At 38.4% G+C, this 22,091-nt stretch overlaps 3 protein-coding genes across 4 annotated transcripts; 2 read left to right on the forward strand and 1 right to left on the reverse strand.

The window, feature by feature from the left end:
* Positions 1 to 214: 214 nt before the first annotated feature.
* LOC145778754 (GPI alpha-1,6-mannosyltransferase 2-like) lies at positions 215 to 18,096 on the reverse strand. Of its 2 annotated transcripts, none has more exons than XM_082590327.1 (6): positions 17,958 to 18,096; positions 4,416 to 4,504; positions 3,542 to 3,693; positions 3,197 to 3,348; positions 2,416 to 2,559; positions 215 to 1,349 (listed from the first exon to the last, which is right to left on the reverse strand). In XM_082590327.1, the coding sequence occupies exons 2-6, from the start codon at positions 4,491 to 4,493 to the stop codon at positions 478 to 480; spliced, it is 1,398 nt and encodes a 465-aa protein (XP_082446453.1). In that variant the 5' UTR covers positions 4,494 to 4,504; positions 17,958 to 18,096; the 3' UTR covers positions 215 to 477. The 2 variants fall into 2 exon arrangements, with proteins under 2 accessions (XP_082446453.1, XP_082446452.1); XM_082590326.1 differs by having other exon boundaries at positions 3,542 to 3,794; positions 17,958 to 18,004.
* LOC145778410 (flavin reductase (NADPH)-like) lies at positions 5,690 to 12,104 on the forward strand. The gene is made up of 5 exons (XM_082589888.1): positions 5,690 to 5,768; positions 6,282 to 6,449; positions 8,732 to 8,821; positions 10,158 to 10,318; positions 11,708 to 12,104. The coding sequence occupies exons 1-5, from the start codon at positions 5,690 to 5,692 to the stop codon at positions 11,873 to 11,875; spliced, it is 666 nt and encodes a 221-aa protein (XP_082446014.1). The 3' UTR covers positions 11,876 to 12,104.
* Positions 14,905 to 18,082, forward strand: LOC145778755 (flavin reductase (NADPH)-like). Its single transcript, XM_082590328.1, has 5 exons — positions 14,905 to 15,059; positions 15,392 to 15,556; positions 15,859 to 15,948; positions 17,025 to 17,182; positions 17,855 to 18,082. The coding sequence occupies exons 1-5, from the start codon at positions 14,984 to 14,986 to the stop codon at positions 18,080 to 18,082; spliced, it is 717 nt and encodes a 238-aa protein (XP_082446454.1). The 5' UTR covers positions 14,905 to 14,983.
* Positions 18,097 to 22,091: the final 3,995 nt, after the last annotated feature.

Here is a 22,091-nt window from a genome sequence, read left to right on the forward strand (position 1 = left end):
GGCTACTAAATTTATGTTTAGCAAATGTTTCGAAAACTAAACTGTACATCACATTATTAGCACGAAAGATAAGACGGTTTAGTTTTCGAAACATTTACTAAACATGAGTTTAGTAGCTACATTTTGGGCTCTTTATCTTTTTTATTGTATTGGAACAGCTTCTTAAAATATCACAAGATGAGCAGTGAAAGTGCAAAAATATTGTTTCCATTTATTGTGGAATTACTCCAACTTATATTTCTGTACGAAGAAAGTATCCGTAAAACAGCAAACTTTGCCCAAAAGATATTTTTACGGTCCCGGTTGTTATCAAAGTAGACTACAACGAAGATACAAACGTTCTAACATACGTAGTAACAATGAACGAGTGTGAGGCGACAAACATAACAACCAAGTGCATAACGAACATTTTCTTTGCAACCTACGCAACACTTGCTGCATTTTTACCGACATGCACCTCTGTACTGGTATTTCAGGTCACGTCCAAGGAAGAAAATTAGCATGTAGAACAACCCCAAGTACAATATAACAAACAAAATATGCCACTAGCAACTTGGATGGCGAAGACAATCTTCGCCACGCCTGCGACTCCAATAGCGAAAGTTTGCTGGGTACCAAATCTTTGTGAAGATATGAACCTACAACCCAGTACAAGACTGGAGAGCTGGACATTATCATTCGGGTGGTGACCTCAATGTGCATAAACAACACGGCGAACCCCACAAGGAAACACAAATGCACAATAAAACAAAAAATATTGCGATTTATAAACATCAAATTACGGCTTTTCTTATGTTCGTTTTCAGTACGGAAAGGTAAACCCAAAAAAACGATTTCACTTTTTCGAATCTGTAAGTACAAAAGTGAAGAATGGATTGAAAGCAAGACAACTGGAGCAGCGAGCATAAAATTTGGAATTTTTTTCAATTGGTAATAAGCGAACAATCCAAGGTCCCAGTTTTCTTTTTGTATGTGGCTATAAACCGACGGGAACTTATTCGTGCACCACAGCGGTCGAACATCGCAAGTTTCACCTGCAGAACAATCTTGACAAAACTTTAAAAAACCGTACAAATTGACCAACATAAACGGCAAGCCTACAACAGCACAAAACAAGACGCACTGCGTCAAGTATGATGCAAGAGTGTACAGACTTCTCTTCCTATTCCAATCTGCGATGAAGTACCACATGTAGGAATAAATGATAAAACCGATGTTGACCGTCCCATTGGCTCGTGTGGTTGAGCCTAACACAAACCACAACGTCGCTTTGAGATGGTCAATAAAATCTGCTCCTGATCCGACGCAAAGGCGTTGACGGTTGAACAGATGGCGCAATGCCTTAAAAACTGCAAAAAAAGTAAAGCAATAAAAACGTGAAAATTCACAAAAAATATATATAGATTGCATAAGATGCAGTTATGTCTCTAAAAACCTTTAGCCTAAAAAACTTCACTCGTATTTGGGATCATCAGAAGCCTGTAAAGGTTTTTAGAGACTTGTAACTATATTTGATGTAATTCGCTCAGCTTACCTTTTTTGGGGAGCAAGTCTTTTAGGCGTAAACAGTTAGGCGCTGGTCAAATAGGTGCGCACACTGTGGCGTCTGGATATTTAGGTGCGGAGCACTGTGGCGCCCGTTCAGTTCAAAGGTGCTATTCCTAGTAAAGTCTGCAGATTGTATCAGCTTGGCAGGTAGGGCAATGCTTTTCACACAAGATGTTGTATTGAGCAGAAAAATATGTCATGGCTTCGCACGGTGAGTCAAGCTGTTTAAACAGATAATGCTTTTCACACAAAATGTTATATTGAACAGAAAAATATATTGTATTTTAATGCGCGTGTTCGGCATTTATTTGTTGTTAGTCCAGGTTTGCGTCGGCGAAAGCTTTATCAATAAATTATTCAAGTTTCCGAACATGACTGAGTTCACTTTTAGTTATATAAGTCAAATAATAACTACACTAAACATCAGTAAAAAATATACCATAGCCTATATAAGCTGGTGGTAGCTTGAGTGAAGAGTAACTTAATTATCCGTCAAAACCACGACTAGGTTTTGCCAAACCTGAGCTCATACACATTCAATCTGCAGACTTTACTAGGAATATCACCTATCCTAAATAAATGGGCGCCACAGTGCTCCGCACCTAAATATCCTGACGCCACAGTGTGCGCGCCTATTTGACCGGCGCCTAACTGTCTGCGTCTAAAAGACGCGGACCCCTTTTTTGCTTGGCACTGAGCACTTTTTGTGGTATTATTAGTATTTATTGTTTAGATTGCATTAGCTGAAGACAAAGTAGGCCTAGTTGTAAAACAAATTCCTACAAAAGCTGACACAACTTGTCTAGGTTGATAATAAGCACAATGCAATTGAAATCACTCAACAAGTAATGAACAACTTGTCCTCACCACAGAATGCGTACAAGGATTCCGTGTAGCAGGCGCTGAAGAATATAGAAGCAGGGTTGAAGCAAAATGCAGCAGACGACAGAACAGCAAACGGAATGTCTCCAAACATATTCAGTGTCATGTCGAATAAAGTCATGGCAGATCCTGTAGTAGAGATTGATCAACATTTCATCACATTCCTTGCGAGCACACTCGGTCATTATTTTAAGTAACCGATTGTGTGGTGGGTAATAAGCATTTGACACTCGCCTGTGAAAAGAATGGCGAGATAGACAGTGCTGTAGCTGGAGTGTTGGATTGTCGATTGAGCGGCGTGTGATCCAAGAACAAAACGTGATATGGTGAGGAATAGGGTGGTTCAAAATGATCGGCTTTTGAAATGTTTACGGGCCACCCTCTCAAAAGCTTCCATTTTATACAAAAACACCTTGTGAAAATGAACTAATATGTATGTTTCAAGGGTTTTTAAAATACGGCTGTTTTAAATCTGCAGTGTAAACTGTATATTTCGTCAAAAACGTCAACATTTCGGGGGCCTTGGGCCACCCATAAATATTAATATTTTTTAAAAATATTTCACACAAGGTGTTTTTGTAGTGAATGGAAGCTGTTGAGAGGGTGGCCCGTAACAATTTCAAAAAAAAATCTTTACCCCTGTTTTGAATCACGCAAGTGAGGATGCAAGAAAATGGCGCCATATGATATTTCAACAGCTCTTCAGCTGGTCATTCAGAAGCTCTGAAGAGGAATATCACAAATTTAGGTAAAACCGACCACCAACCTACGAAAGTGACACAATTGAAGAGCACTCCAGAAACAACGCAGCAAGTGTGAAAGGTCAGGAATGGCAGGAGACGGCTCAGAATGATTGAAATTATGCGCACAATGAACGGGAAGAGTGGAAAAAATGCAAAAGATTGTTCAGAGACATATCTGTAAAAAGGGAAAAATGATAAGTCCATGATGTGGAGGAATCTTTGGCACTTCCTTGGTGGCACAGTTTTCCGCCTTTTCTTGTTTGCATTTCATTTTTCGTCAAAGGTGAAACGCTACTTCATACCAGTGAAGCGCCAGGCCCAGTTGAATACATAGTGACAACATTAAAGAAAGTTATTTTGCTACTCACCCGTGCTCGGCAACGTGCAAGAGATGCTTCGAGTCCCATTTATTGAGACCGTCCAAGAAATTCCTTAACGAACCATCCGTTGAGCCACGACTCGGTTCAACCTCAGGCTTGAATGCTTCGGCATCGTGGTCAGGTGCAATGTTGGCGATGGCCTGACTGAGGAGAATATGGATTAACGTGGCTGCAGTGCGAAAGTACAAGCAACAAGAGCGGGGGTCTCTCTTGACGGACTCGTTCATTTTTTCTCAGGAACCTAGAGTGATGCAACAAGAGCAGGAACTTGTCCAGTTTAACCAGTACTTTGGACTGCGGGTATTGTTAATTTCATCAGTATGAGTCTCAAAATATAAAACCGTTAAAGTCATTAACTGAAACTGAATCTACAGAGTAGAGCTGCTGTTTTTAATGAAAATTAAACAGATATTGTACGTCTGAAACAAAACGATATTCTTGCTCTTTGATGTTAAAAAATGGTCGGATATGGGCCCAAAGAAAGTAAAAAGTAGACAGACCCAATGCTAGGGGGCCAAATCAAACCCGGTCCCACAAGAATAGATTGTATTCGACCTTTATTTCGTCATCTTGTGTATTCACTCAGCCTGATGTTTAGCCATTGGTCTAGCAAGTTTGCATAATTTATCAGTAATTAAACGCAGCGTGACTTAAAACACTCGAAAACCTGTTTCCTGTTTCACCATGAAAGCTGCTACTGCAGCAATGGCAGTACATGCAGCAAATGTAATTGCGCACAAAATGTGTAGCTGGGAAAACAAATAAAAGCAGATGTTAAAGAGTCGTCGACCACATTCTTATTCAGAGAAAAAGAAAAACTTTTATTTCGTCTGTTGTGAGAATAGCTAAGGGATCATGTCACCTGTAAAATCAAGACTAAACAACGAGATAGCAAGGCAAGGTAGAAGACATCATTCCTTCTTTGTCGAGCCTCTTCCATCAAAATAGGCGCTGCAACAAACGAAATAATTTTAGAACGCGTGCGCGAAATCATGTTCTTCATAACAGAGAGAGAGAGAAAGATTGTTTATTTGCCTTTCAATGAACAAACATGTAGATTGTAGACAAGAAGCACCAACAAACCTTGCAATTTTCTAGTCCAAATGCTTCTTATGTAAAAATACACATAATTTCGAAAGTTAAATAAACAGTAAAAAAAAATAATAACAATGCACAGATAAACACTTCAGCAGCGTATAAGATACAATCAAACATAACGTCCATACAAGCAGTTCATTAACTTGATATATCAGTAAAATTTATGACTACATTGCTTGACAGATACATATGATTTTGTATGAACGAAAACCAGTTAATGGTCATCACCAATTGTTTGTCAGCACCTATGGTGACGAGCTAGTGATCAAAGGGTTGTTGGTTCAAAACCACCAGACAGCACACGACATCGTCATAGCTAGCAATATCAAAAGCCAACACAATTTTAATGGTCATTAACAGTGGCAAATGTTTCTATTTTTCAAAATAGCATGAAATCCGTTTAAAGCAGCGTGTATTACTTGTGACATCATTAGAGTATGTTTGTTTCTTTAAGAAACAATAGTACAACAGATTAAACTGTGAAACCAACTGACAGTCTGCAAAGTATAAAACTTTATGTTAATATTAATTAATATTAATATTTATTATCGAATATTAATAAAAAAACAAACTAAATTAAACAGAAGTCTTGGGGAACGTTCAAATATTACGTAACGCCTTCGAGGGGGAGGGGGGGTTTATGCAAAGCATTACGTTAGCGTCACATCGGGGGGGGGGGGGGGGGGGGATTGAAAAAAGCGTTACGTTGGCGTTACATGGGGGAGGGGGGGGTCAAAAATTCGGAAAAAAAGCGTTACGTAATATTTGAACGTTCCCTTGTGATAAACCTTTACGATGGCACATCCTCTGAAGCACCACACGCATGTATTTGGTAAACAGGCTTTGTGTGTAAGTAAAAAAAAGTTGTAAAATGCCTTGGTTTAGGCCATTGACAATATGGCAACCTGACCTTTTAGGAAGACGAATACTGATTTAATCGGGGAAATAACCTGTGATTTTTAACAAGTTTAATATGAGTAAAACAGAAGATTGCTATTAACTCTATTTTGACAGCGTACAAAAATCACATCATAAAAGATGATAACAAAAGTATTGTTGATTGGCGGTACTGGTGTTTGTGGGAAAGCAGTACTCAAGCGAATCTTGAAGGAAAAAAGTAAGCAAACCTATATATTGTAATTTTTAGCTGACACATTCCCAAAACCTTGCAATCACAAAGCTATGCCTTTAAGTGTCTTGCCAGAGACACAGCTGCATGCTCTTGAGCGGTGTCGCACCAGCGCCCTTTTCGAGCATCTTACCAGGGCTTTCACCACTAGGCTATGCAAAAAACTGTAAAACGTAGGGGACTAGGGGTCTACATTAAAGTCAATAGCATCTCACATTGATGATTGCTCTTTAAAAATCAATTGAACGTCCGCACAATTGTCAAAGTCATACAACAATGTCTCATCCCACTGTTTTCTTCACTGTATGTCGCTTGTCGCTATGCTAAATTACGATGTAACTATTCATGGGCTTACAATGCCATTATTATTGCAACATTATGAAAGCACCATTATTACCATGACATAGGAAAATTAAAAATCTAATGAGAGCTTTGGTAGGTGAAAGAACAGAACGTTGAAAATGCAAAATTAATGGGAAGGCTTCTGTGCGCTTGTTACAGATATCCAACTGACTGTCATAGTCCGAACACCTTCAAAATTACCTGAAGAAGTCAAAAATAAGATTAAGATCTTTACTGGTGATGCGTTGAAGCCAGAGGATGTGGACGAAGCTATAGATGGGCAAGATGCTGTCATATCTTGCTTAGGAGTGACATTTGGAGATAAAGGTGAATTATATCACGCCCTTAATACGGGCGCATGATCTTATTTATTGCAAAAAATTGTCACTTTGCTGAAGGGGATGTCTGTGCAACAAGGTTAAGACAACAACAGAGTGACAAACTGCAAAGAAAGCAAACTGGGAAAACAACTCAAGCTGCAAAACGAGACTTGGGCCTCAAACCAAATAAGTATTGGGCATCCAACTAAATATTCAAACCACAAGATGAAAATAATAACAATAAGAATTAAATATATTCAGTGAAGTAAAACGCACTATCGGCAACCATCAAGTCTGTTCAATATGAAATATGTTTGAGAGCCAGAACAAAAGGCATTATAATGACGAACTTAATCAATTTTATAGCCACCGTTAAACAACTAAGTATACCCAACGTCGCGATAAGTTTAAAGATTGTGTGCAGCTATCCATGTATGCGAACCATCATTGAGGTACTCCACTGTCGAACTGTTTTTTTTTTCGGTCATTTATCGGTCATTGACTGATTTTTTAGCAAAATGTCCGAAAAAAATATAGTCAATTCGGTCAAAATGTCCCTTTCGAGATAAAACACGACAACGCTTCTCAGCGAAACTTAATGTTGTATCTAGCCAGGAAGTGCAAATTTTGGTTTGTATCAGCTACTTGAAAGAAAATATTTTCATCAGAAAAAGTGACCGAATTTTTTCAAGTCATATCGGACAAATGACCGAAAGTCTCAGCGAAAAAAAACAGCTGATCGAAGCATAATAATCAAAAAAAAATGAATGCATCTATGAACAATATGTGTGCGTTTCATTGATAACGTTTCGGTTACTATGATCACAATCATAGGCGCCGACTCCGGGGGGGGGGGGGGCGGAGGGGCGGCGCCCCTCCATGAATTTAGCTCGGGGTGGCTGCCCCTCCCCGCAAATTATTTTTAAAAAAATCCTAAAGCAAATGTTTCTAAGTTCAAATTTGCGTTAGTTTGACCTTGATTGCGGATCGATCTCAAAATTTGCCTCGAACTTCGTTTTTGTTGATGGCGGACAAACGTGTCCGGTCTGAGCAGCTATCTCGGCGGACAAATCAAGTCTCACGGCGGACACACCAGTTTTAGCCGTCGATCGTCATGCTTAATCACTTTATCTTGATAATAATTTTTCGCCATTTCAGAACTATAACTACGGTTTTAGAAGGCTTTTTAAAAAATCAGTAAAATCACTCTGAAAGGCTTTCATCAGACCAACGACTTGCGCTTGAAGAGTCAAAGCGCCGTGTAGCTGGTCAATACGTCACATAACTGATTAACTTCCCCCGAACGAGGTCGTGTGGCTTATTGCGTCACAATACTCTGGGCAGGAGTCGGAAAATTTCTACAATGACGCTACTATTTTCTGCTGTGCAAAGTTTCACAGGCTTTTTTCTTTGGATTTCCATCACGCATTGAAGCGGTGATCTGATAATGAAATTTTCTACGGTTCGAGAAAAAGTTTTCTCTGCCTATAAAACGTTGAATGGTAGTTTAATTAATTATTTCTGAAAGTTCCTTGGTTTCATATTATCTGAATTTTTTCTTTAAGTTTATTTTTGCGTGTCATGTGAGCAAAAGTGAATTTTCCTTGGGTCTTTTCTTTCTTACTGTGATACCAAAACTTAACAAATTTTGTTGCATCTTGCTGCGATAGCCTACTCGTATAATCTAATTTAGTAACCAACCTTGCCGTATCATTATTACTCGGAGATCAAAGCCAGACATTGTGACGTAAAACTTGAACTAAATTGCGCGTGATTAGTGTAGAAGTACCTGTACTCATATCGATTCTTAGCGAAGAATTCACCTTTGTTACGCTGATTCAATGTCATCAATCCTTGAAGCAACGTAAAAATCGAAAGTTTTCCTCCTTGAATGGAAGCTAAGGGATACAGTATTCACATTTTCTAGATGCGCACTAGAATGCGCTGGAAAATATATTATTGCAATAGTTGTTCGTGCTCAGCAAGGACGATTTGTATCGCTAGTTCCTGTGTTGTTTCTCAGCGGACAAATATGACCGATCTAGATGGTACTTCCGCGGACATCACATGCTGTGACGGCGGACATGTCCGCCGTGAATTTCGAGGCCTGAGCCAGCCTACATTATAAAGCTTGGCGATATACAATGGCAGATAGACGCAAACAAACATCAATGCTGACAAACAAACATCAGCATTTTGAATGTAAGCAATCAGTCGGCTATAGAAAGTTTGCCCCCCCGGCAATTTTCAAAACCCGGCGCCTATGATCACAATAACTTCTTTTTGCAGCTAACCTACCGATTTATACACAAGGAATGAAGAACATAGTAGAAGCAATGCGCCGGAAAAATGTCAAATATCTGAGCTTTATTGGAGGAGGTGAGAAAGCATGTATTAACTGTTGGCTAGTTGAATGATTTGGACAACAAACATCACTAAATGGACAAAATTAGGTCATGAAAATGCAGTACGAACAACTCATGGTCGAGAACAATGACGCATTGTATCCAACCCTCAATAAGAGGAAGGAACATGATGATGATTTGATAACGTCAACTAAACAAGTTTACTTCCAAAGCTTTCGCCAAAACACTTAATTTATAATTCAGCCAGCAAAATCCGTTTTTACATTGATTCATTGTCTGCTGACATTTGATTGAAGCCCACCCATTCCATCAGTAATTCCAATGTCATTCGCTGTTGATGGCAGTGTCGATGTTGTGGCAGTGAGCACTACGGCACCAAACAGGTGCACAGTACTCTTCTGACGAGTAGCTGCTTCAGCTCTAAGATCTAGAAAGACAGCTCCAGCCTTCTTTTTTGCCTCAAAGGAATCCTCGGTGTCTTTGGTCAAAAGTGTGACCTGATCTACGGTGGATTTTTCACACCGGAACCCAGCTTGCTCCTTTGGAAGGAGTGGGTCAATGATTGGATTAACGTGGGCATGGATCAGCCTTTTGAGGATTTTGAAGAGAACCCAGAGGAGATATCAGACGATAGTTCCGTGGGTCCTCTGGTAGCTTGTGAGGCTTAGGAACCGCAACTATTAGAGCTCTTTTCCAGATTTTTAAGATTGTGAGGTAGTGTAAGCAGGAAGAAAGGAATCTACATAGACAGGACTTGAGGGCAGGGCAAGCATGGAGCATAAGCTCAGGGAGATCTTATCCGACCCTGGAGACTTTGTGTGGTTTCGAAGGGTGGTGGTGAATTCCTCCGGGGTTCTAGTGCCAGTTGACGAGTTGGCATGGGAAAGCTGCTCCACAACTTTGATCTTGTTTGTTGTGTAGCCTTCAGTGTTGAGCTTCAGGATGGTGAGGCGTTTAACTTTTTCATTGCCCCCTGCAGCTGTTCTTAAAATAGTAAAAAATATACAGTAATAAAATATCGTCGAGAAATATAAAACTAGGTGACATGTTTTTTTGCACATTACGGTGGTGAGCTTTCATATCACACGTCTTGCAACCAGATATTGATAAGTCTACGTGCCTCCAATCCTCCATTTATAAACAATATGAGATTTAGCTGTCTTAATAGCTGTGAGTTGCTACTTAGTCCTTCCAAAATCTATTGCTCGCTACCCCTTTCTGTTCTTAACACCAATAAAACATAGATGGCGCAGTGTTAAATGTAAAGTTCAAACATTACAGTCATGTTAATGTTCAGTTTAAATTGTAGAATATTCTTCAAATTCATAAAAACTCTCTCATTTTTCAAGCCTTGCTGTTCTCCAACACATGGAATCCAGTGGCATTCTTCGTCCCTGCTGTAGGTGAAGGAGCAAAAATGGTCAACTACATCAAAGAAATCGACGACATCGTTTGGACAGGAATAATGCCTCCCAGGATAAAAGAAGGGCCATTTACAGGAGAATACAAGGTACTAGTGATGCAAGCCGCGCCGCGCCGCGTACGCGGCCGCTTTTGACTTTTTCGCCGCGTGCCGCGCCGCGCCGCGTGGAAGGTTGAAATGACAAAGCCGCGCCGCGCCGCTTGCCGCGTAAACTTTCAAGAAATTAATTTTTCGTAAACGTAAACTTTCAAGAAATTAAACTTTCGTAAACGTAAACTTTCAACTTTTCAAGAATCAGCTATGAAACTTCAAATTTAAATTGGAAACACGGATCAGTTATTTTTCCCTTCGGAAACCCTAAGATGGAAAGCTATGCAAATGCAAATTGCAAATGGCTTGCAGTTGACAGGGTTTTAGGGCTTGCTTGTCAGGGAAGCTGTACGAATGTTTTTGGTTAGTAGCCTAGCTGATAAGCTCAGTTACCAGGCTATAGGCCTAGCGCAACTACCGCATTATTTACTATATCAGTTAGCCCAGTGAGTTCAGGCTATAAGTTTTACTCTTGTGTGTGTAGTTCATATAGCCACTGGCATTATAATTGCATTATTGCTTACAAAAAGTGTTCAAAAGTCCTGATACTGGATCCAGGAACATTCTATTTGTCTTAGTTTGTATTATGTCTTAGAACTTAGATGCATTGCTGATAAGAGAATATGATCTGGTTAGCCTGGCCAATTAGTGCACAACTGTATTGGTACTAGGTTACCAGTTATATGCCATGGATGCTTTTTCCTACAATTGACTTTCTAAACAATAACTCGTTAAAATATTTTTTTTTAATTTTGTAATTTGCGGTGTGCGGTGCGGTGCAGTGTCAAAGTTCCAGATAAATTGCGGTGTGCGGTGCGGTGCGCGGATAGATGAGTCAGTTGCGGTGCGGTGTGCGGATAAAAATTTTGGGTTCGCTGCATCTCTACAAGGTACCGCACAATGAAACCACCAACACATTTTAAACTACAAAAGCAAAAACGTAAATGAATTTTTCCATTAAAATCTAGACATAACCGACTGTCGTTGGACAATCTAATGCAAAACACAGCACACTTGTGCTGTGCCTTACCGTCTTCACAATATCATCCGTGACACATTATTGCACAATGCACAAAATGTGGGTTTGGTACACAAAGTGAAATAAAATTGTTTGTTGCTGTAACATTTTCGCAAAGCATCTTTACTCTTCAGTTTACACTGCAATACAAGGCAAGTGAGTGTTTTATGTCCTCAGCACTACAAGGAGCTGTTTAAATTCGGATATGTCTGTGCCATAACTACCATATCGTGCTATGTGGCTGGCGCAAAATGTCACAAATGAGGAAGAAATGTAAGAAAATGGCGTCAAATGATAATAAAATCAAATAACTTTTAAGCGTGCACGAGTGAACACACTTCTTTTATGCCACAATGTCGCTATTTCAGGTTGCATTGGGCAAAATGCCGGATGATAACTTCTCCATGCTTCATTCTGTCGTCAATGAAGACATCGCTGATTGGTTAGTCAAGACGACCATAAGCGAGGATAACATGGAAGAACATAAGCACAAACTAGTAGGGATATTCACTACGTCATCATGTATTATTATGTGACCGCGTTTCAGCATCACTGGGATCACAATCAGACTGCGAATAGCCAACAGAAAATATGCTTTTGTGTTGCCATTACGCCATTTAACGCGACGAAAGCTACCGATTACAATACGCGGTGGAACAGTGAAAAAACTTTACCAGTGGATTTAAAAAGTGTTTACGATTGTGGGACAACATTATATCTGCCTTTCACGGACAAATTTTATCCTGTTGTAGTTTGTATATATATTACCTCACCGCATGTATTGTATGTTTATGTTTTAAGTTCAGATATGGATTGGACAACCTTGTCTGGTGCAAGTGGACAATTATGATGCACATTCTATGGTTATTGTGCAATTATTCAAATGCACAATATAGGTTACGTACCGCCACGTTTCAAACAGTTTATCCTTGTTTTGGGATGCTGAGTTATGTGCTTGGCCTTTGAAGTCTTGACCAATTGCGTTGTAACTGGCAATAGCACATCAAGTGTTCCGTTACTTGAAGTGCAAACTGCGGAAAACAACGTTATAAAAAGCGAGAACCGCAGATTTAATGGCAAAATAATAACACAATTAAACTAGCTCGAAGCAAAAAGGGCGCAAAAACAAACAACCACCAGGACAAACACGAGGTGCACTTTTCTTTTTCTGCAAATTGCATGTTATGTAGAAGTTCGTGACAAAATACCTATGCTGGAATAACTGGGCCACTACATAAACAATCACATTAAACTAGTTTGCTTGAATGGAAAACAAAGCGCTTTTATCCTGATGCTGTCAAAGAAACAAATGATTCTTGGTGTCAGCAAGAGATGGATGTTGGCTATTACAACATAGATGCGTTTGAATTGAGTTTCAGACTAATAGCGACTTGAGGACCTACTGCACAGGGTATTTCACATAGCATACGTTTTCGGGGTACATCTATATTATATCAAGAAAACACTGTAAAGCGCTAAAGCCTGAAAAAAGTATGATGTGGCCGCCAAAGCCTGAAACAACAATGATAGTCATTGATGCTGCAAGGTTTTTTTTTTATCTGGTGTCATTTTGCGTCATAACGAAGCCTAACCTTTCAACCGACTAGCGTTAACACTTTGTGTAAACGTTACGTTGTACCAGCGTCGGCTCACATTAACGTCATTTTGCGTCATTGTATGAACCATATTAACTTTTCTATATTTTGAATAGCTTTAATATAGAAATATACTTGCGTTGCTGCAGAAGGTTTTTTAAATGATTACATACGTCACATAGCTCCATTGTTCCAACGAAATGCTTTATCTAACAAAATTTTGCTTGCGCTACCATCGTCACTGCGTTAGTTTTGTCAGCATGCCATTTTACCTGTGTGACATTTCCGTGCAATTTATGTTTTTTTACGTTTGTAATAATACATCATGTTACGTAGAAATATCGCTACACATACGTTGCTTGTTTGACGCATGATCTTGCTTTGTTTGAAGGGTGCACGGTCGTTTGGTCGACAGACATTTGGTCGACAGGACGTTTGGTCGACAGGACGTTTGGTCGACAGGACGTTAGGTCGACAGAACGATTCATTTTTGGGTTAGGGTTAGTGTCAGGGTTAGATTAGGGTTATGGTTAGTTAACTAACCCTAACCCTAAAATAAATCGTTCTGTCGACCTAACGTCCTGTCGACCAAACGTCCTGTCGACCAAATGTCTGTCGACCAAACGTCCTGTCGACCAAATGACCGGGTACCGTTTGAAGCATCAATTCGAAAATAATACACTTACTTCGCTCAGCAGTGGGCGACCACAGGCTAAATATGGTGACATCTTTACACAACAAGTTCACAGACCGCAATAAATATTCACAATTAGGAATATCGTTGTCCAAAGTACTTCCCAGACAACAAATCAATCGTTTTATACATAGATTCAACGTCTGCAGACGTTGAATTAATGTAAAAAAAAACGACTGATTGGCTGTCTAGTGTCCGTGTTGTTTCACAACTGCAAAGGTAGAGGGTTAAATTTAATCTGACTTTGTCAAAAATCGTAATACAGATCAATATACAAAATATTATTCATTTCATAGTTGGACCTTAAGAAAATTAGCTTTCTAAACATTCTATTTCATGCTGGTCGTTAAACTGTTGCGTTATAGACAGAATTATGTTGTTAATGGCTATACCAAACAAGCGGCATCGTTTGCAAAACACAATCGCTTCAAAGATTTGCAAACAAATTGAAATTTGCACCCCACTTACGGTGCTAAAAAACGAGATTCTTATAAGTTAAAAACATATGCATTCTGTAAAGCATGGCAACCTATCGCTAGGGTAGATACCTTCTTCAACATAAAAGTTGGCTTCAGAAGTAACATTATTTGTAAGGTGCCTCAATCCAAACGTTATCATAACAACCAAAAATAAAATCAGCAACAGTCAGAAAGAGGTTAAAGCGACAAAACGTGAACGTAAAGACGTGCCTAGGACTAAGATAAAAACAGTGACATGATTATAACACGTACTGAATACAAAAACAGTAGCGGAGTAGCGTACTGCAAGGCTGCATTTCATGGCGAGAAAATTGGAAAAAGTAAACAACCATAAGTAGTAAACAAACAACCAACTATACCATAAACTGACTGGTAAAGCGGCGGTCGAATACCCTTGTGGCAGAATTAGTGGTGCGATACTGACTAGCCTAGCCTCATGGGCGAAACACGTGTCTATCGCCGTCAATTCTTGCTACAAATCGGCTGCCGAGAAACAACCATAAAGAAGTCACATTTATAAAAAAGCCTTCCCATCACTGGCTGTTTAACGCAAGCGACATGTTAACTTTGGACAAGAATATTTTAGAATTAAGATTACGATTATATAACATTGCCTTTGCAGGGAACAAGAATATTTTGTACGCGTAAGCTGGGAGAATACACCAGACGTTTGCACTTTGCACACACCGCTTACGTAGGCTATGCTTGAATGAACAGGTTTATGTTGTCGTCGAGAAAAAAGAAAGCCAATACTGTATGTAAACGAACGCGGCTTGGTGGCAATCTGATAGACTGATACAATGCTAGAGATTGTTACGGGAGACTGTTGTTATTTGTCAGTCGTTTGTCTGCTGTTCAAGCTTGTAACTTAAATTCATGAGAAAATTAATCGTGTTTGGGCCCACCGGCCAAACTGGCTTGGCAGTATTAGCAAAGTCTTATGCGGATCCAGGTGAGTGAGGAAGTTATTTTCTTTTTGTCAAATGACTCAATGTTAGAAGCATCAAGTAAAAGGTTTAAAGCCAAGGCATTTTGAATACCGTACCGTACATTACATAGCCTACTTCGTGAGACATGAAAGGGCGGACTGCTTTACTATTGGCATTGAAGATCTGTCAAGTTTTACTAATGGTTATGAGTTTCTTACAAATTAAAAAATGCTGAAGGAGAAGTAGGCAAACCTTCTAGTACCTCAGAGCGTTGGCATTGCACATACCAGCTGACAGGAAAAATGTTTGACAAAAACTATGCTAAATGTGAATGAAAATATTATGATAATTGCAGATTTGCAAGTGACAGCCTACTTACGCAAGCCAGAAAAAGTGCCAATAGTACAAAGAAGCAAAATTAGAATAATTCAAGGAAATGTTTTGGATGCCGAAACCGTTGCAGATGCATTAGAAGGTCAAGATATTGTAATCTCTTGTCTTGGAAATGGATCAAGCATAGGTGATTAGACAATAATAAATAGCGGTATTCAAAATTATTTTTACTTAAATGAAATATATCAAGACAATCAATATACCTTACATGCAAAGAACTTTATTTTTCGCTTATGAAAACACACCGATGTGTATATAAATTACTAAAAAACCTGTAACAAGTCCAACACTACATTACGATTGAAAAATCCTTGTAAGTAGCCTACTGTACAAAAGAAAAATGACTGAGCATATGTACAAAAAACTTGATTGCAACACAAATAAGTTGTGACACACTTACTTTTTTTATCCTTGAAAATATATTTTCAGGGTCAACAACTTTAATGTCAGAAGGACTACGAAACATAACTGAAGGAATGAGGAAACATGGGGTAAAAAGAATCAGCATAATTGGAGTGTGTAAGTGCTGGTGCAGAATCATGATAAAAATTAACTTTGTGTTTAAGCAAATATTACCATGCTCACAAATAAGCAACAGCCACAACCGGAGCAAACTCTTAAATTGTAAAGTCGATTGTTTGCCAAGACAACATAATGTTTAATATGACCAGCTTCACAACCGTCCGTAACAACGTTCACTGGTGGTCAATGGTCATGTTGGTTCACCAAAATGCCACTGTAGTGGAACTGGTTATTTGTGTTTTATCATCTGTCATACATTAGGCTTACTATGCTTGTCATGTGATGAATTTATGTCATATAGATATGCATCAAGCAATGCTTTGTGAATAAACAATTAAACATGGATGTAGGTTAGCTAATATATGTTGCAAAACGTAACTTTGAACTCTATGAAGTTAATACCATAACTGGTTACCAAGGTGCAGTGCACATATACCAGCAGAAGTTGTAACATAGATACGATAAAGCAACATAGCTTAGTTCAGCATAAATTGGTCACAACATTAAGTTATCAATATTGCAAAGATTAACAAACTAAAGGGTACAACGTACAATCTTGAATGGAGATAATTAATGATGTCAGTTATGTCAGGAATCACAATTTAGGCAATCTTGTGTTACAATTGAACACCAGTTAAATTTTAAAGGAAAAATATTCAAATAAACCAATCCAGAATTGCCACAAAAAACAAGAACTGAACATTAACTTACAACTTTGGTTTGTATGGGATTCAAGGAAATGACTACTTTTACAATATTTTATCCTTGGTAATTATTTTCACACAAAGTGCTTTCAGCACCTACAAATCAGGGAAAATACTGTTTGACCAGTGTCACACAAGTAAACCTTTAACAAAAAAAAACAACAACAATGGATTGACTTTCATTAAACATATAACTTCTACATTAATCTATCAAATTTTTACAAGTGCAATTTTGAATGCAATAACCACAAAGAAAATTAAAATTCTTTCATAAAGAATAGGCTATTGAAAACATCTTTTTCGGAAAAATTAATATTCTTAACATGCATCCATGTTTCCATTCCAATATATTTTATTTATGATGTTTAGCTTTTTTGATGCCGAATGAAATCACTCCTTTCCCACTGCAATGGATTGGAGCTGATCATAAACGAGCACATGAAGTTCTCAAGAAGTCTAAAGACCTCGAGTGGATTTGTATTGCACCAGCAGAGATTGTAGACTTGCCACACACAGGAACGTGCAAGGTATTAGCAAAGCATGCTTTGTTACATTAAAGTGATGGTGCTTCTGTTGCAGTTTGTTTCTTTGTTAAACAATTTGGACTGTATTCGAGGCTCTAACGTCGATAGTCATTGAATTGCAATCAACTGCCAGGGTTTTTTAAAGGAGTCCTGCTTGTTGACATAATTCACTCAACCCGTAGGGTAGCAGGCTTAACCCAGAAACCGAGATCAGAGTGCTCAATGGTTGCAAATGACATCGGGAAGTCCCTGTACCGTACCCATTCCTGAGTGCCAAGCGGGAATGAAGTTCTGGTTCCATTTTGAAATGTCTGTGGTATGACCATATTGAGAATCAAACCCACATCTTTAGATGTTACAGTATTTAAATTGGTATGTATAATTTCAATTTAGACTGTACTTTGCAATGTGTTCTTGAAAAAAATGTTTGATTGTGACTCACATGTATACAGGTTTAGGCATGTCAATAAACAAGTATTTGAACGTTTTTGGAAGACAATATACAAACCAAGATACAAGGCAATATATATATGTATATATTATATATAATACATACTCTTCTACCTACTATGTTCTAAAAAAAAATTACTAATCTATAAACCAAAACTTATTCTAATGTTAGTTGCAATAAGTTATATCATTTTCAGTAGTTATATATATATGTCCCTTTTGCAGGCCGCCATAAACAAGCTTCATAGCCATGTTGTGACTTCGCATGATATAGCTGGGTGGATGGTAGATTGTGTCAAGAGTGATGAAATGTCACAAGAATACTCACATCAACTTGTCGGTCTATCTTCAAGTTTAAGTCCGCTGACGTGGTTGACACAAACGTGGGCTGGAAGAATTACTGCGATTCTTGCTTCAATTATTGCTGGCGGAATTTACTTCATCTTTTTTTAATTCACACATCAAATATATACAATGTTAATTTATACTTTAGCATGGATTTGAATACTATCATAACCAGAAAAGAGTTTATATACATGTAAATTAACAACACTTTTATTAGCATTTCAACATTAGGCTTAACCAAAGACATACAGTACGGTATATAACCACTTCAGCTTTTTACCATAAATAAACAAATCATAAGCTAAGCAATAAATTTACTGATGAACGTATTGTAATTCACTAAATGCAGAGCATAGCTTCAAGAATACAACTTAACAGCAACCTGCTTAAATGCCTCAACAGATAACTCTATTTGAGAGTAGTGATGATAAAATCTCTCAGCAAAGTGCACATGGTTAGTTGGTTATTCAAGTAGCAATACATTACATTCAAGATGCACCAATGTACCAGTGCAGCTTTCGGAGAAGTCTACTCTGGTATCTAAAGGACTGTTATTATGACATAATATTCTTGAGTTTTTCACCTCAAAGTGACATTTGTCATCAAATGTTTTGACAAAACCCTCCTCAACTCCATCCTACAATATCTCAATGCACGGTGCACCATTTAATCATAAAAAGGCTATACCAGCATGCTGATACAGAATTGGTCAGCTTCAAAATCTGCTAAAAAGAACACTCTAGTGTAATTGATAAAAGATACCCCACTCTCCTTTCAGCAGCAGGGTGTAAAATCGGAAAGTAGCAAAAATCTCCCCAGAAAATAACTATATATATACCATGATAAAAATCAACCCAGATAAATATGTCAATAGAAATATATCCAACTAAGTAGTTCACATTTTTAGGAGACAAAAATTTACCAGTGGAATTTTATCTTTGATGATATTTATAAAGTATTTAGTATGATGGATTTTTGGGTGCAACCAAGTTCGTACCCTGAACAGTTCGTACCCTGAAATAATCAAGAGAAAAAAATTAAAAAAAGCCGAAGTCGCTGATCGCAGTTTAATAGCACAAAGCCGAACTCGCTGATCGGAGTTTCCGCTAACAAACTCGAGGGTTAGGGTTAGTGGAGACTGCGGAAAAATATTTGCGGAAACTGCGATCAGCGAGGGTTAGAGCATAGATTACTCTATGGCAGGGGTTTTTAAACCGGGGTCCATGGACCCCAAGGGGTGCGCGGACTAGTTTTAGGGGGTCCATGAAGGCCCAATGGAAAGCTTAGTGTATAATTTCAAAAACGGAATACATTTTTCAACAGAAAGGAGATTAAGTTCAAACAACCCTGATGATTTCTAGTTTGGCGTTTCCGGATAATTTTTATCGCATTGTAGCCTACTGTTTTTTTTGATATGTACGTTTATTACGTTATTCATTAAAATTGTCTTTCAATTCGAAAAGTATTGGCGATTTTTGGAGTTCATTGATGCAAGCATATCCTCTTTTATAATCCCTTTTGTGACTACATATTTATGTGAGTCAGGATTTTCATCCTTGGTAACTATCAAAACAAAGAGTCGGATCCGGTTGGATGCAAAGGATGACATGCGTGTTGCTGTTGTCCTATCAAAGGCGAAGCCACAATTTCATGTTCTTGTTGAAGACAAACAGCAGCTTCCTTCATTAAATCGAAAATATTGAAATACAATCTGCATTCGGTATTTCTTAAATTTAATAAAACATACATTTTGTTACCAATTCAATTTAATTTTATTGCCACAAAGGGGGTCCAAGCCAACTAAATTTTTGTTTTAAGGGGTCCGCGTTAAAAAAAGTTTAAGAACCCCTGCTCTATGGTTAGGGTAAAGGTTAGCGGAAACTGCAGTTAGCGGAAACTGTGGAAAAATGTTTGCGGAAACTGCAATCAGCGAGGGTTAGAGAGCATAGTTTACTCGATTGTTAGAGTTAGGGTAAGCAGAAACTGCGAAAAAATGTTTGCGGAAACTGCGGTCAGCGAGGGTTGGGGTTAGAGCATAGATTAGTTAGGGTTAGCGGAAACTGTGGTTAGCGGAAACTACGGAAAAATGTTTGCGGTAACTACGATCAGCGAAGGTTAGGGTTAGAGCATAGATTAGTCTATGGTTAAGGTTAGCAGAAACTGCGATGAGCGAGGGTTCGGAATGGCCCGATTCGGTGAGTCCGATTCGGTGAGTTCCCTATTCGGTGAGTTTTTTTTAAAATTATTGCGCGCCGTAGCCTAATTATCATTGCCGTTATAGGGGTTAGGGGATAGGGGTTTGGGAGGGTTTTGGGTTTTTGGGGGTTTGGGTTTTTGGGGGGTTTGGGTTTTTGGGGGGTTTGGGTTTTGTGGTTTTTGGGGTTTTGTGGTTTTTCGGGGGGTTTGGGTTTTTGGGGGTTTTGGTTTTTGGGGGTTTTGGTTTTTGGGGGTGTTGGGTTTTTGGTTTTTTTTGGGGGTTTTGGGTTTTTTTGGGGGTTTTGGGGGTTTGGGTTTTTGGGGTTTTGGTTTGAGGTTAGGGGGTTTGGGGTTAGGGGTTTTAATTAGGCTACGGTACCCGATAATTAAAAAAAAAAATTAAAAAAAATCACCGAATAGGGCTCTCACCGAATCGGACTCACCGAATAGTAGCAGACCCGCGAGGGTTAGGGTTAGCGGAAACTGCGATGTTCGGCTTTGTGCTACCTTTCGATCTTTTCAGGGGGGAAATTTAAAAATGTTTTGGAAACTGCGATCAGCGACTTTGGCTTTTTTAATTTTTTCTCCCGATCTTTTCAGGGTACGAACTGAGGGTATGAACTAGGTTGCATCCGGATTTTTAACCCTAACCCAAGCTGTGAGTGAAGTACGTTAAAGTCGATTATAAGAGCTACAGGCGTTGGAAGCTTTTGCTATTCGCTGTTACTTAAATTGTTTGTTGGAAGTGATGAGCCATTTATTCAAATTCTTCAAGAATTTTCATTTATCATCTCACTAGTAGAACTATTCAACCATTTAATTGACTGCCTTTCGGTGATATCCCATTAATCTACGTCATTAATCCTTTCCAAGTTTCTTTTCTGGTAAGAGATAGTTGCTTCTAGTTTGCATACTTCATTCATTTAATTGCATAATTTCATCGAAGAGAATGTCTCTTTTTTATTTCGCTTGCAATATTCAAAGACGAAATGAAGCAAAGGTGAGACTGACATGTCTGATTAAAACAAAAACAAGTGTTTTTAATTCCCTACTATAACCTTATGTGCAAGACATGGCACTGCAATGATACAATTTTTGCACAGCTGGGTTTCGTTACAGCGAAAGAGAAGACAAAAGGAATAATTACACTTGCCAGTAAATACAGTAAAGTGTGAAAGAAATCAATGAACTATCTCCTCCAAACAATAACAAAGTTTCAAATGCTTTTGATGTCATCCCTCGGCAACTGACCTTCTAAGGAACGGACATCAAACAAATTATTTTGACTTGAGAGGGAAGTGTTGAAAAGCATGTCCAAAGTTTAAACCAGAAAACTTTGGAAATGTTTTTTAGAACTACCTCCTGAATAAAATAACTGTTGTGAAAAGTAGTGCATGATCTCATTTGTGCAGTTTCGTTCAGTTGAAGAACATTGCAATTTAATTATTTTACAAGACAGGTCAAAAGACTTGAAAAAGAAAACTTTTGCGATTTCAAAACAAACATGTAAGCAGCCTTTTTCTTTCATACTTCTATTTTCGTAGACCACGTTTAAACACATAACAACACAGCAGCTGCAGACATAAAAGTAGTACGCTTGAAACAAAAATTCCAGCAGTCAAAGTTTGCATTGTGATCACAGAGATTGGTGAGATAAAAGAAGTACCATTGTCGCCTTTTGCAGAAAAATGGTTTGATTGTACATGCTCTGGGACGATTGCTGACAATATTGTATTGTGTAATGCAGAACTAATAAACTCTTTCAAGTTTAACTAGGATTGTAAAGTTAATAGGATTGCATTAGTTGTAATATACATTGCAGCCTATAGTTAACACATGCACATTCGCAGCAATACTGTTTTTTTTAAATAAACCTGTTTTATAGTAAATTGGTTTGGCCTATTAATCGAATAATCGTATC

The sequence above is a fragment of the Aplidium turbinatum genome, chromosome 10, assembly GCF_918807975.1.
Source record: "Aplidium turbinatum chromosome 10, kaAplTurb1.1, whole genome shotgun sequence".
Classification (NCBI taxonomy): Eukaryota; Metazoa; Chordata; class Ascidiacea; order Aplousobranchia; family Polyclinidae; genus Aplidium; species Aplidium turbinatum.

What these genes read in the sequence shown, in the direction of transcription:
- LOC145778755 (XM_082590328.1), top strand. Translation starts at nt 14,984, where the DNA reads ATGAGAAAATTAATCGTGTTTGGGCCCACCGGCCAAACTGGCTTGGCA. An exon ending in TGGAAATGGATCAAGCATAG is followed by an intron (nt 15,557 to 15,858) that starts GTGATTAGACAA and finishes ATATATTTTCAG; the next exon opens with GGTCAACAACTTTAATGTCA. An exon ending in AATCAGCATAATTGGAGTGT is followed by an intron (nt 15,949 to 17,024) that starts GTAAGTGCTGGT and finishes TATGATGTTTAG; the next exon opens with CTTTTTTGATGCCGAATGAA.
- LOC145778410 (XM_082589888.1), top strand. Translation starts at nt 5,690, where the DNA reads ATGATAACAAAAGTATTGTTGATTGGCGGTACTGGTGTTTGTGGGAAA. An exon ending in GCGAATCTTGAAGGAAAAAA is followed by an intron (nt 5,769 to 6,281) that starts GTAAGCAAACCT and finishes CGCTTGTTACAG; the next exon opens with ATATCCAACTGACTGTCATA. An exon ending in TCTGAGCTTTATTGGAGGAG is followed by an intron (nt 8,822 to 10,157) that starts GTGAGAAAGCAT and finishes TCATTTTTCAAG; the next exon opens with CCTTGCTGTTCTCCAACACA.
- LOC145778754 (XM_082590326.1), bottom strand. Translation starts at nt 3,780, where the DNA reads ATGAACGAGTCCGTCAAGAGAGACCCCCGCTCTTGTTGCTTGTACTTT. An exon ending in CAATTGTGTCACTTTCGTAG is followed by an intron (nt 2,560 to 3,196) that starts GTTGGTGGTCGG and finishes TCTCTACTACAG; the next exon opens with GATCTGCCATGACTTTATTC. An exon ending in ATCCTTGTACGCATTCTGTG is followed by an intron (nt 1,350 to 2,415) that starts GTGAGGACAAGT and finishes CTTTTTTTGCAG; the next exon opens with TTTTTAAGGCATTGCGCCAT.